The sequence below is a fragment of the Onychostruthus taczanowskii genome, unplaced genomic scaffold (genome assembly GCF_017590055.1).
Source record: "Onychostruthus taczanowskii isolate IOZ18803 unplaced genomic scaffold, ASM1759005v1 scaffold70, whole genome shotgun sequence".
Lineage (NCBI taxonomy): Eukaryota > Metazoa > Chordata > Aves > Passeriformes > Passeridae > Onychostruthus > Onychostruthus taczanowskii.
The window spans coordinates 1713893-1727347 of NW_024504787.1; the positions used below are offsets into that span (position 1 = coordinate 1713893).

The 13455-nt window shown below is 37.6% G+C and overlaps 1 protein-coding gene across 3 annotated transcripts in view; it reads left to right on the forward strand.

Moving 5' to 3' along the window:
* The window catches only part of KIAA1328 (KIAA1328 ortholog), a 174073-nt gene that overhangs the window by 143670 nt on the left and 16948 nt on the right, over positions 1-13455 (forward strand). For all 3 annotated transcript variants that reach the window (XM_041422071.1, XM_041422072.1, XM_041422073.1), the window contains one exon: positions 119-227. In XM_041422071.1, coding sequence (XP_041278005.1) covers positions 119-227 — 109 coding nt within the window. The remainder of the gene's footprint in view (positions 1-118; positions 228-13455) is intronic.

Sequence of the window (13455 nt, forward strand, 5' to 3'; positions counted from 1 at the left end):
AAAAACTGTTTCAGTTTTTTGTCCCAATGTTCTGTAGTAAGGCAGACTTGAGATGACAAACATCTATTCCGAAATCTCTAGCTTCTGATGCTTGGTTTGTCTTCACTTCATTCCACAGGGACAACTTCAGGACTTAGGAAGGAAGCAGCCGTATCTCCTGGGTTGATGGGCAGCAGCAGAGTGCCTGCAGCCACAGCCGTATCACCGATTCAGCATGACCCTTCACGGTAAGCTGCTGGGTAATCTCTGGTTTAAGATTCTGCAAACACAACCATCAAATTCTCCCAGATGCAGAAAAGTGACTGAATTTCTATGATGTTTCATATTAGCACAAGCTGAATAATATAAACGAAAACCTGCCGTATCCTTTTGACATTTATAGTAAGCCTTAAGTTGTGTGTTAGAATAAAAAAAACAAGAATATGCCAAGTTCTAACATTTTAATTTTACTTAGATTTTGAACAGAAAGTATTTTATGTTCCAAGTCCTGACACATTAAATACCTTTCTAAATAATTTTAATGGACAGTGTTAACCCTGTTAGGTTTTACATTCGCTTGAAGATTTTAATCCCTCGCCATTTGCCCGCCTCCTCCCCCGCTCCCATTTTTATCAAATGGCATTTATTTTAAAATGTTTTGTATGAGAGTTATTTTATGTTTAATGACAAGCAACAAAATCACATTAAGTCAGCAATTCCTGATTATACTATATGTCTGCACTAAATGCACTGGAAAAGCAGCATTATCACTTCTGTTCCAATGAAAAACTGAAAGCAGCATTGTTGTTACGCTTTAAGGTCTGAAAACAACTTGCCTTCTTTAGGCAGGATTGCATTTCTAGTGGTGACTGCCTAGAAGAACAGCATACCATCCCTGCTTTTCTTTATTATGTCCCACATTTTCTCATAATAAAATCTTCAGTTAAGCAACAAAAAAGCAGATTGAAATATGAACTTGCAATATTTTATACCACTAGTTAGATAACAGTACAGTGGCATAATGGGAATGCGCAACTGTTCATGGGAAGAGTTAAATGTTTCTTGGAGGATGAGAGGGCTAGAATCAGATTTAATCTTCTCTTGGCCCAGTGGACTTGGAAAATGTATGCTTGATATCATCCCTGTATTCTTGGCAGCAGCTGGCGTTTTTATTTCTATCTTCTGAGAGAACTTGTGATATATAATAGGTGAAAAACCACTATCAATATTGACAAATTTGTACTTACTTGTTATGGAAACACTTTTTTTTTTTCTTCTGATGGAAGGGATGATAGTTCTTGGAGAATTTAAAAACTTAGTTAGATTGGGCTGTTTCCCACAAGTAGCTGTATGTTTAAACTAACAGAAACCACAAGGTTGCCTAACCATTTCTCTTAGAAGCAGTGGTTACCTTTGCAAGGCAGGCATAGCAGATAAAGTGTGTGTAAAGATACTGCTTGATACTGTCTAATAGTGATAGGTTGAGATTCCATTCAAGCACTGAGGAGTAGATATAATTATGCACATCGTATGAAGACTGCTCAGAAAAAGAAATTTTATTCAAGAGGACTGATGGTCTATTCTTTTCCACAGAGGGGAGTAAAATATTTGTTGAAATATGCTGTTAGAAATCATACCAGGTAAAGTGATCAGTAAAAGGAGTCTGATTAGCTGTCAGCTTTAAAGAATTATTTTACCAGTTGATGAAAAATCCTGTATTTCTGGGCACTTTCTCCCATGCTTTCTCCCTTTCTTTCTCACCATTGGTGCTGTAGGTATTATTAACTAGGTTAAACAGCCATATTGTGCTTTCCCTTATTCCTGGCCTTGTCTAATTAAAAATGGCAAATGGACAAGTATTTCTGGGGAAACCTAAAGCTGATTCTATCCTTCATCAAAAAACCTGCTTGGGCAGCAGGTCAGTCTCAATTTATCACTGAATGGTTATAAGCTTAGACTGCAGGTTTAACTAACTAAATTAATCAATATTGAGAATTATTGCTGCTTTTGTGCCACTAAAGTTAGGGTTTGTCAGCATGTTCATTATGATCTGTGATTTGGGGGGGTTAACAGCTTAACCACAACAGTTGGCACAGATCTGAAACTTGCAACACAAAGCCCTAGCCTAAGAGCAAATTTATTTATTCAGCAGTACATGTAAACCTAATTACTTTTGACTATTTAAATTTATAGGACTAGATTCAACTCGTGTTTGTGCCAGCTTTAACTAGCACAAACCCTGGCACCCGGCAGCAGCAGCAATGCAAAGCCTGCCAGAGAGAAGGTGTTGGAAAGCGACAGAAGCTCCCTGGCAGCAAGAGGCATCAGGGTGCTAGCACAGCTTCTGGGGAGGGCTGGCTGGGCAAGCAGGCATGGCAGGTAGAAGATGTGTTGGCATGATAGCCTGCCTTGGCAGGGCTCAACTGGTGGCTTCAATGTGTTACAGCTACCTCCTGCTTGAGAAAGAATTGCTGCAGTCCTGCTTCCTTCTCTGTCTCAGAATGAATCATGTCATGAACAACATGAACAAGAAATAAGTGTCCCCAAAAGGTGGATGCAAACCTCGGGAGCCTTAGTGCTAGACCTTTAGAAGGACCAGCCTTGCAAAATGGGTATGCACAGGGTGATTTCAGTGATATCTGTGAAAGAAAAAGAAAACCCCAACATTTTCTTATCTGGCATTTGGGGCTGGGCTATTAGTGAATTTGTTTACCTGTCAGGCTTCTGTGCTTGCCTATCTCTGCCTTCCATAACATGGCCAAACACTGCAAATTTGGTTATTCAGTGTTCTTAAGCCAAGTGTCTACACCTGCATGAGGCCCTTGAAATTATGTTCACAGCAGGTCTGGAAAGCTCTTCTACTGCATGTGCTTATTCATCTAGACCAAAGCCAATATATTTGGGGAAAAAAAAAATTCACAGGCAAGATGGGAAAACTTGGAAGAGTGGGTTTGTTCCTAAAGCATGGTTACTCTGATTGTGTTAAATGTTACCTTTTTGGTGACCAGTTACATTTTTTCATAATTGGTGTTTGCCTAGAAGAGAGTCTGTGTTTCTGCTGAAATGGAGGGGAGCTGCACAGGGGAAGTACTGGCTTTATGATATTGAATATTGATGCTTTCATTTGGTAATGAAAGTTTTACAGAAACTAGATCTTAACTTAGCTATACTCAGGTACTGATTTCAGCAAAACAAATGTTGTATTGCATACAGAAGTGAAACTGCACTAAATTAAAGTATTCAGATATTTCTGGGGGAATAAAAAAAAAGGGAAGTTATAAATTGTACGTTCTGAAATACCATTTAATTTGATTACAGCCCTGTTGCAATTGTCAGGCTCTCCCCACGTAGCATTGAGTTTGGCACGGTAAATCCTATAACACTGCAGAAATTAAGCACTTAAAAAGACACAGGCAAAGTTTGTTCTGCTCACCATGGAAACAGATAATTCTCCTGTAGTGTTTTTCACTTTGGTCAAAGCAAATTCAAGAACAGTTAGGTAAATTAGGGACTGTGTGATAGTCAGGGATTTCAGCATTAAGTCTGTGGGTTTTGGTTGCAGTTTTAGATCAAAGCTTTCATACTTGCTGAATGCATTGTCTTGGAGGGAAGTTTCTTGTAGCCAATAAAAGAAGTGATTTAGAAGTTCTTGCAGTATGAATGCTGTATTTGAGCTGTATTACTATCTGTTAGACTACAGTGGCCTGTTGGAGTTCTTATAAACAGATTGTATTGTGTAAATTTGTGTTTAGGGACATTTTAAAAACAAAACTATTTACCCAATTGCCCAGCACATCTCAGGTGAATGTGTACTCAGGGACTTTTAAGCAAATTAATATCTGATGTAAAATACAATGTGCAGAATTGTATACTTGATAATGCACACTGGAATTGTCTAAAGTAGATCTGTTGTGCTGAGTGTTAGGAAATATGACAGTGATGAGATTCAAGCTTTTGTCTTACTTATGTGGTAGTTGATTTTAATATCTTTGCATTTTGGATGCTTAAACATGGATATCAACTTAAGACGATTTCTGAAGTTCCTTAGACTGTAGAATCTAAGGAAGCACTGCCAAAGAAATAGGATTGTTTTTTTACCCTTAGGATCAGACACCACTCAAGATTCAAAAGGAGCAGAAAAGTTTCATTCCATATTTAACTTAGGAACATTTAAAGAGATTAAAAATGTGTTTGGAGTAGGGTGGTGAGTTAGTTTCTGGAAGTGGTGGGAGACACAAGTTTTGCCTACTCCCTGAGAAAGCCAGCAGTGCAAAAAGTCCAATGTAGTTCCATATGCAAGTGATAAAACCAGACATTGGTAAATTAATCTCTCTTATTCACAGTGTAGGTTGTTAATTGTTCTCTCTGCTGGCTGTCGATATAATGTGAAATTTTCATTCCCCATTCAAGATGGAAAAAGTTGTGGCTGAAAATGTTAACATTTGCATTTTTATTTGTTGATTTATTTAAAGGACAGCCTCTCTTACAGCAATCCATCACTCAGTGACACCCCAAATATGAATAATGTATTGTAGACTTGCGGTTACAATGTGTAATAAGTGCCAGAGACAGTAGAAGAATGTTAACTATGTTGCAAATGTAATATTTATCGACTCATACTTTATTGCTTTCGAGGTTCAATAATACTGACCATAGGACATTAATATCACTTATCTTGATTTTAGTTGGGCACCTCTATATGTAGAAATAACCCATCTATCTCATACTTACAAAATAAATGTGTATTTTACAGCTCTTGGTAAGAAGTGTGTTGTAGGTTTCTTGGCTTACTGCTCACAGTTCTCCTTTTCTATCTTCTCGTTTACCTGTACCTGACACTGATCCCCCTCCAGTTGCCTGACCCAGGTGTTGAACACCTCTGCAGTCTTCTAGAGGCTTCATTTGCTGGCTGCATTGTGATCTTTGCCTCAAATAGGATTTGGGCTAGGTCTCTTTTCCTATTAAAGACCAGTATGAAAAGAGTTTTCTATTGCTTCTCTTTGAAAAGACAACAGCTGAGAGGCTAAATCAGAAATACCTTCTCTTTTGCAAAGACACACATAGCAAATCTACATCATCTCTTTGAAGATTACTGATATTAGAAAGAGAAGTGTTTAATAAGTTCAGCATTTGCTATAGACATGGAACTTATTTTCAGAGAAAGTTTTACTCAAGGAATAGAAATATGTTAAAGCAATTTAGGAAGATTGAGATTTAAAATTCAGTGGGTTTGTGAACCAAAATTTTTTTGATAACCTGCTTAAGGAAAGAATTTGCAATAAGGTTTTGCTGCAGTTGCAAATCCTTCACTGGTGATTATTCCTGTCTTTAGTAGTTGCTCCAGAGTTCTGCTGTGGAAACTGATACTGACTGGGCAAATGCTCCTCCTTATCTGCTCTGTTTGGTTACAACCACTACAAGCTTTGAAGTCTCAGGGGGGAAATGCAGATGTGAACCCAGGGCTGGGATCTAAACCAAATTTAACAATGGGAGATTTCAAGCTTGTGTTGAAATCAGATTTCACCTGTGAAGCCTGGCTCTTGGGAAACTTGGAATTGGGTTCAGCCATGAAAATGATAAACCTTGATTGTATTTTGTGTTGTAGACATCAAGTAAATTTTGAAGTGACATTCTGTATTTACATCTGAGGTTATCAAATTTAACACATCATTGGTTTCTTTCTTTACTGTGTGTAACAGGAACACCTATTTGTGTCAAAGCAGCCCACCTAATAGCTACTTTGCAATAACAGTTTCAGTGTGTCCATTGCAGACAATGAAAATCATATTGGGAAATCCTGATTTGCAGTGCAAAAGGATTAATGTTAATTACCAACTGTTGGCTGTAATTGTCACCCTCATTAAAATGCAGAATTATGTATTTCTTAGTTATAAATAACCCTTCTAATTGTACTTGATGTATGCCAGTTTAATCAAAAAGTACACTTGCAAACAAGCAGATATTTGCATTAATCTAGCACTGGATCTTTGAGTCTTTTTTGATCGTCTTTTATTCCAAACTCGACTAGTTGGGGGAGGTCTATTACAGCTACATATCCTTTACACATTTTTTTTTTTTCAGCCCCATAGATCTGACAGGATTTTGTATTAAAATGAGGGGAAATGTCTTCTGGGAATGCTCAGTGCAACAGAAAACATGTCAGTTTTGAAGTAGTTGGCAAGGTTTCCATCATTCAGTGGTATGACAATAACTTGACTGTAGTTTGAAAGTAATAATAAGCAGAGGAAAATAGAGTACAAATCATGTTATGAAACTGAGCGAACTCTTTGCATCATTTTCATTGTTATTTTAATTACTATTTTTTACAATTTTTCCCTATGCACATTTGCAGGTTCTCAAATACCACACTGTATCTTAAGCAAACGTTGGTTCATTGAATGTGGTTCCTGTTTGCATTTGTAATCACAGCAATGAAAACAGCCTCAAAATGTTTTGAGGTTCTTCTGTATTTTCCTCTACTCCTTTGTCAAAAAAAAAAAAAAAAGTCTCTTTTTCCTGCACTGATACCTTGAGTGTTGTGCCTTGTACTTCTAAAAACTTATTTAGAACTTCCGTGATGGCAATTTCTACAGTGCTTTGCAAGGTAATATCAGTCTTGTTTCCTGTCTTCATTGTTCTCTAAGCAACTGTTCTGTTCCTAGTACTCTAGTAATTTATCTTCTCATCTGAGACATTTCCTCCTGTTTTTTTGAGATTTGTTTTATTTTTGAGATGGGAGGAATTTATGAATAATATATACAGGATAATTGCATCTCACTTTAAGAAGCCTTTGTCCCAAAAGATGTCTCTTCCATCATTCCACCATATTGCTTATGCTTAATAATAATTCCCTTTTTCTTTGGTCCTTCACTTTCCTGGGCCTTTCAGGCTGTAAACTCCTTAGGGCAGGATCTTGCCCTAGCACATCTTCATGCTTGGCTGGTCCATGCGGTAGTGATGTTTAACTGTGATGATGGTATAGTTAGGGTGGAATTTGTCTTGTTCATCTGGAGACAACTGAGCTAGTTACCCTCACTATTTTATTTTAGAACCACCTAAATATCCTTTTGGTCATACCTGTTGTCCTGTGAGCTGTAAAATAAGCTTGGAGTAACACACACTGACACCTTATCCCTCTTCTAGCTGAATATGTAGAACTAAAAATAAGTTGTTTGTCATTCATATTTTCATTATGGATTGGAGGCAAATGCAGGGTTAACCTCTGTGCTGCATGGTCAGTGCCCTGATTATTAATGTACTTTTAATGCTTGCACTATGAATTGAAGGGCTTAGGCATCAAAGATGTAAAGCCCTCCACCATGGACAGGGTGTGTATATGCCTGATTCTGAACATGCAGCATTTATTTCAGCAGTACATGAGCTTGTGATGTAGTAACATGTTCAGTAAAAATCATGGTGATGGAATTTGGCTGCTTTGGAGAGTCCTGTTTTGAACTGATGTGACACCCTGTAACTCAAACTCGGGGACTGTGGTACTGCAGTGATTTTTGGTCTGAGCAGGGCCTGGCACCACTGTTGTCCCATCCCTGCCCATGAGCTGTGCACCAGGGGATGGTCTCAGCGGGCAGACACAGCTCTGTCAGATATTCGATAGTTATTTCCAGCTGATGAGTTTCCTGCTTCACAAATACATTCCTGCCTCTGTGTCACTTAAGGACAGTAGCCAGTTCTTGCTTTGTAGTGTATGATTTGCCCCATTTCCAGTTTTTAATACACTTTTTAAGCCTTTGTGATATTCTAGTTTTCTGCCTCTATAAAACTCATTTAGCTTTTTTTTGAGCTACCATGGATAGTGTAGTATTGTCAGCAAATGTATCTTCCTTATATGTCCTTTCTCTAGGCCACTTGTGAATGCATTAAAGAGTTCAGGCCCTCACAAATTTCTGTGAGCTCCACTGGTGACCTCTCTGGCCACTTTATAGCAGACCAGTTTTAATGTTTTCTCTTAATTTCCTGAGTTTTAGCCAGTTATCTATACATTAATGGATTTTTCTCTTAGTTTATGTCAGCTTTTAAGTCTTTGGTAATAGATTTGCTGAAGGACTTTTGGAACTCTAGATAGACTATATAAACTATATTTTTCTTGTTTGGATGCATAATAATCTTATTAATCTTGTAGAGGTCTCCAGTGAATGAAGACTTTATATTTAGTCTCTGCCAATATGTTGAGTTTATTAATGCCTCAGATAATTTCTATCAATCTGCTTGTTCTAAATGTTAGACTGCTTCATTTGTAGATTTCTGCATCTTTCCAGATTACTTAAAAAAAAAAAGTCCTGCATTTGCTCAGAATAGAAGCAGTTTTAGGCAGTTAGTTACAAGCTACAGTTAATAGTTCAACTGTTTCATACTTGAACTCCTTTAGAAGTTTAAGTGAGTACCAACTGATCCCAGCAATTCATTATTGTTCATTTATGTTTATTAGTTCTGCAATTTATTTGCAAGACATTTCAGCTTCAAACAGGTCTTCCACCATTTCCTCTGTAGCTTCAGAAACTTCATAAGTTCCCACATGGTGAATGTATCTTCATCTCGTGGAGTTTTTCTGCTGTAGCTTTATCATCGTGTTCCTTTTGTAACTTCATTTCCTTCTAGCTTTAACTTAAACTTTCTGTACTTTATATACTTAAAACTGGGGTTTGTTATTGGACCTAATGCTTTCAGCAGAGTAGCCATTAGTCTTTGGCTGGAATTCTTTGTGGGGTTTGATTTTGTGGCTTTTTTTTTGTCGTGAGTTTGTGGTATTTTTTTTGCCTTCCCTTGAGCTAGCAGTTTGTTCCATTTTCTTCATTTATACTGGAGTGGATGACAGTTTACTATTTCATTTTACCTGGTAAGGTTTCTTTTCATCCCTCTGAATTAGTTCTCCATACGTTGAATCTCCATTTTTGGAGCCCTAGTATGACTATTATTTTTAACAAGCTTTCTCATTTTTCTGTTGTTTCCACTTCTGAAGTGAAAGACTGCTGTAGCAAATTTTTGCTCAATAGTGGTTACTGTGTGTTGGTTGACACATCTGGGTAGTTCAATGGATTCCTCCCAGATGTGAGAGAGATTTTATGGAATGAACAGTACAACTTGGACTCTTCAGCTTGGAAAAGAGGTGGCTAAGTTTAGGATACTATCAGAATTTTATAAATTCTGGAGAAAATGAGTAGGGAACAATTCTTTATTGTCCTGTCTACTGGAAAAACTGATGGGCATCAGAAAGAGTTGTGAGATGGCACATTCAGATGATGAAAATAAAGACAGAAACCAGCAATGAGCTTGTTTCCGGACCTTTTATCATTATTGTGTTTCTAAATGTCACATATTTCAAGATTGTTATTGTCATTTCTTCTAATTCATAAAGCTTTTAAAAGTCATTCTTAATATATGTATTATAATAATAATAATTTTTAAATAGTTATCTGTTTTTAAATAACTATTATCTCTTATCATTCTTGTTGAGACATTTCTGAGTGGGAAAATCCCAATATCTGGGCTTGTGTCTTAATCTTACCATGTTGCATATCTGTCATGAGTTCAGTAGGACATCATAACACAAGATTTGGGCCCTGATTTTTCTAGGGTAGAGTAATGAAAGAGCCAAGGTATCTTCCACATTTGTTTAGGGAAAGTAATAGTGTTGTTTCAGTGTAAAGAATGTTGAACTTTGAACTGCTGAACTGAATTTGTTTTTATTTTGTCGGCTTTGCTTTGGGGAGCCCTGAAACAGGTAACATGTCTTTCGCTTTCTAATACAGAGTTGAAGGAAACAGAGAGTGATGTTATGGTCTCTGTTTACAGATCTTGGTTCATGCTGAGGGCACCAGTTTCTACTGCAGGTGTGACTTTTTTCTCTTCCTAGGCCACATTTCCTTTGCAAAAACACATGCTATTGATCATTGTTAAGTCTGGCTTTGTGATGGGCTGTGACCAGAGCACTGAAACTATCTCTTCAACGTTTAGATAATCAAGAAGGAAAACAGTATCTTGCTGGATTTTTTTTCTCACCATTTATTTAATTGTAGATACTGATTATATTTAATATTTAAATTTCTCCATGCAACATGTTTCTAGCTCCCCAGTAACTTGGGACCATGTTAGTTAATTTGGATCTGTTTTGTGTTGTTTTTGGGATGGTAACAAAAACATGTTGTGTTTGTTTGTGGCCCTCTGAGGGGGGAAAAAACAAATTATTTCTTTTAGTCTGAGTGTGTTGGGAGGGAAATAATTTGGAAATCGATGGAAATCTAAAACTTTTACTGAGAATGATATTGTATCTTTGTTTCTGCCCTGTACTAAGTTAGCACTTTCTGTTTTAATGGTGGTGACTTAAGTGTTGTTTTTCACCTTTGTTTCTTCCCACCTGTAAGTTTTGAAGTATTTTGCTTTGTTCCATACTGCTGGAGAACATAGTGAAAATTCGCTAGTTTAAGATGTCCCTGCTTATTACAAGGGATTGGACTGGATGACCTTTAAAAGTCTGTTCTGACCCAAACTATTCTATTATTCTGTGGAAAAAAAATGTTCATACAGTTCTTTTTTTTTATGTAAAAAACAATCAAAGACATTCTAGAGTACTAATATATAATTTATGTATTTAACATCTTTTAAAGTATATTCTCAAAGCCTCTAATGCCATTGTACTTTTAACTTTCGTTTTTGCTTCATCTGCATTGAATCATCTTTTACTACTTAAAACAGAAATTGGGTTTATTGAAACATTTCAGTTCTGATTATTTTATAATAAAGATGAAGAAGTCTAACCTAATGAAATCACTGGAATGAAATGAGAAAAATTAAAAAAAAAAAATTAATAAGCTGAAGACTTGAAGTTTTATTAAGTCACATTTGGCTGTATGTTTCTCTGTGTGTACCGTCTTGGATCAGTAGGATGAGAAACTTGTCTTGTAAGGAATGACCTTTGCACTGTTAGACTGATTTTCTCTGTTATGTTTCCAAAAGGGTTACTGGAAATACATTGCCAATAGTTCTTGCATGCATTAACTTCTGCGCCTGTGATCACAAAATTGTGGTTTGAAATGAGCAGTATTACAGAATTCTGATTCTTCCCCCACAGAATTCAGGCATGTAAATATATTTTATAAAATACATGCATGTCTGTCAGTCTGTTGGGTCTCTGTGAAGCATCCTAATGTACAAGCAGCATTATGATTTATGAGAGACTTTTCCTTACTCTTAGAAATAGGGCATCCTGCTCCCTGCTGAGTATCTGGTGAATCCCTGTGGGACTGTGTTGGTGTATCTGCAGTACAAAGGTTGCTTGCTTTGCAGGTGACCACTGTGGTGTGGCACAGTCTTCTAAAGTGTCTGTGCCCCTGTGCCTGTTCTGCCCAGAATTTTTCAAGCTCCTCACTTGTTCTGATGACCTTGTCCTTGCTTAGGAGCCAGTGTTCTTCCAGCACAGTCTTTTATTTTTACTGTAGCAGGTGAAGCAATTCCTAGAAGGACTTTAACAGTGCTCCAGCTGCTGCTCATCCCAGCTTCTGCTTGACTCTGTTAATTGCTCTGTGCATCCCTGTTCTTATCCATATGCTTGGAATTTTGAACCTGTACATCTACCTCATTTGTAGGGAACAAACTGACCTCATAAGAGAGTTGTTTTCTCCCTCCCTCTTCCTTGCCGATCTTTTTCTTATCTCCTAATGGCCTCTCAGCATCTAGATTTCTAGACATGAAAGATAAGTGTGTTTTCTTAACTCAGCCTGCACTGACAGCCTGCTTCGACTGTGATGAGCATCTTCAGTGATGTCTGGATCACTAGAATGTACAGGTCTGTTGTAATTAGTTGTACAATTTTCTTGCTTTTGCCTCTTCTGTTTTGTTATGAACTTTTTAGCAGCAGACTATTTCTACCAGTGCACAAACCGTAACATCACATGACATTGACTTTACTCAAACCAGAAGATTTTTGTGCCAAGGTTGTAACATTGTATCATTACTTCATTGTATCTGTGTGAAAATTTTAATTTCACGCCCTGCGGACTTCACTGTCTCTGTGCACTCTGATCGTGTTGTTGCATAGAAGGGTAAGTCCCTGGGTCACATTCATTTTGTAGTGTATTTTTTGAGGCTTTTTTTTTTTTAAAGTTCTGTTTCCTTTGAGAGATCTTGCTGTAAAGTTAGCTCAGGACTTCTGCCAGAAAAATATTTGCAAGCTTAAAGGGAAGATACTAAAACTATTCTTGTTAAGATTTTTTACAGTGTGGCTATGACCATCTTCTTAAAAAATAATAAAAAAATATGTACAGAGTTCGGGCTACACTGTGATACATTTCCATGTGAATAGTTATAAGTGACTTGGTGAAGTATAAGTTGTTACTTGTTGAAGTGACTTGTTCAAATATATCATCAGGTTTCCCATAATCCTGGTTTTCATGAGTTGCAGACTTTTCTGGGCAGAAGTCCTTGGTTCATGTTTTGATTTTTTTCTGGAGAATCCTGGTTTGCAGACATTGATTGGTATTTTAAACTTCCCTGTTTGTATGATGCCTGCACTGCATGGGTGGTAGGTCAGCATCCAGTCCTTGGTAGTCAGTCTTTGCCCTTTGGTCTGTGTTGATGAACAACCTCTTTGGGTAGTCTGTACCAATGTTCAACCACCCAGCAAGAAAGCTTTTTCACTTCCATTTGAATGGAATTTCCTGTATTTCAATTTTTGCCCATTACCTCTTGTCCTTTCACTGAGCACTCCAGAGAAGACCCTGGTTCCAGCTTCTTTCCTTGCCATATCAAGTATTTATACCCATTGGTGAGGTTACCCTGAGCTGCATTTGCTCCAGGTTGAACAGTCCCAGCTTTCTCACATTTTACTTTTGTATCAGATACATCAAAGCCTTAATCATCTTCATTGAGTCCATGTCTCTAACATTGCAGAGTCCAGCACAGGGCATAGCACTCCAGCTGTGTCCCACTGGTGCTGAATTGAGGGGGAAGATCAACTCCCTCGACCTTCCAGCAGTCTGGCCTTTGCTGGCTTCTGTTCAGGAAGCCAGCAAAGGCCAGAACTGCTCTGTTCTGTTCTGGTTTTTGTGTACCAGGACAACAAGTATCCAGATCCTTCTGCAAAGTTTCCCTTCAGCCAGACAAACCTGCCATGTGCTGGTGCCTGGGGTTATTACTCCCCAAGTACAGGACTATTGTATTTGCAGGGTGCCCCTGTGGCAGGAAGAAATGATGAATCTGACTCCATGTTCTCAGAAGGCTAATTTGTTATTTCATGATACTATATTATACTGAAGAATACTAAACTATACTGTACTAAAGAATACAGAAAGGACACTTACAGAGGGCTAAAAAGATAATAATAAAACTCGTTACTCTCTCCAGAGTCCCAACACAGCTTGGGACTGGTTGGCCAATAAATCAAAACAATTCACATGAAACCAGTGAAACAACCACTTGTTGGATAAACAATCTCCAACCACATTCCAAAGCAGCAAAACACAG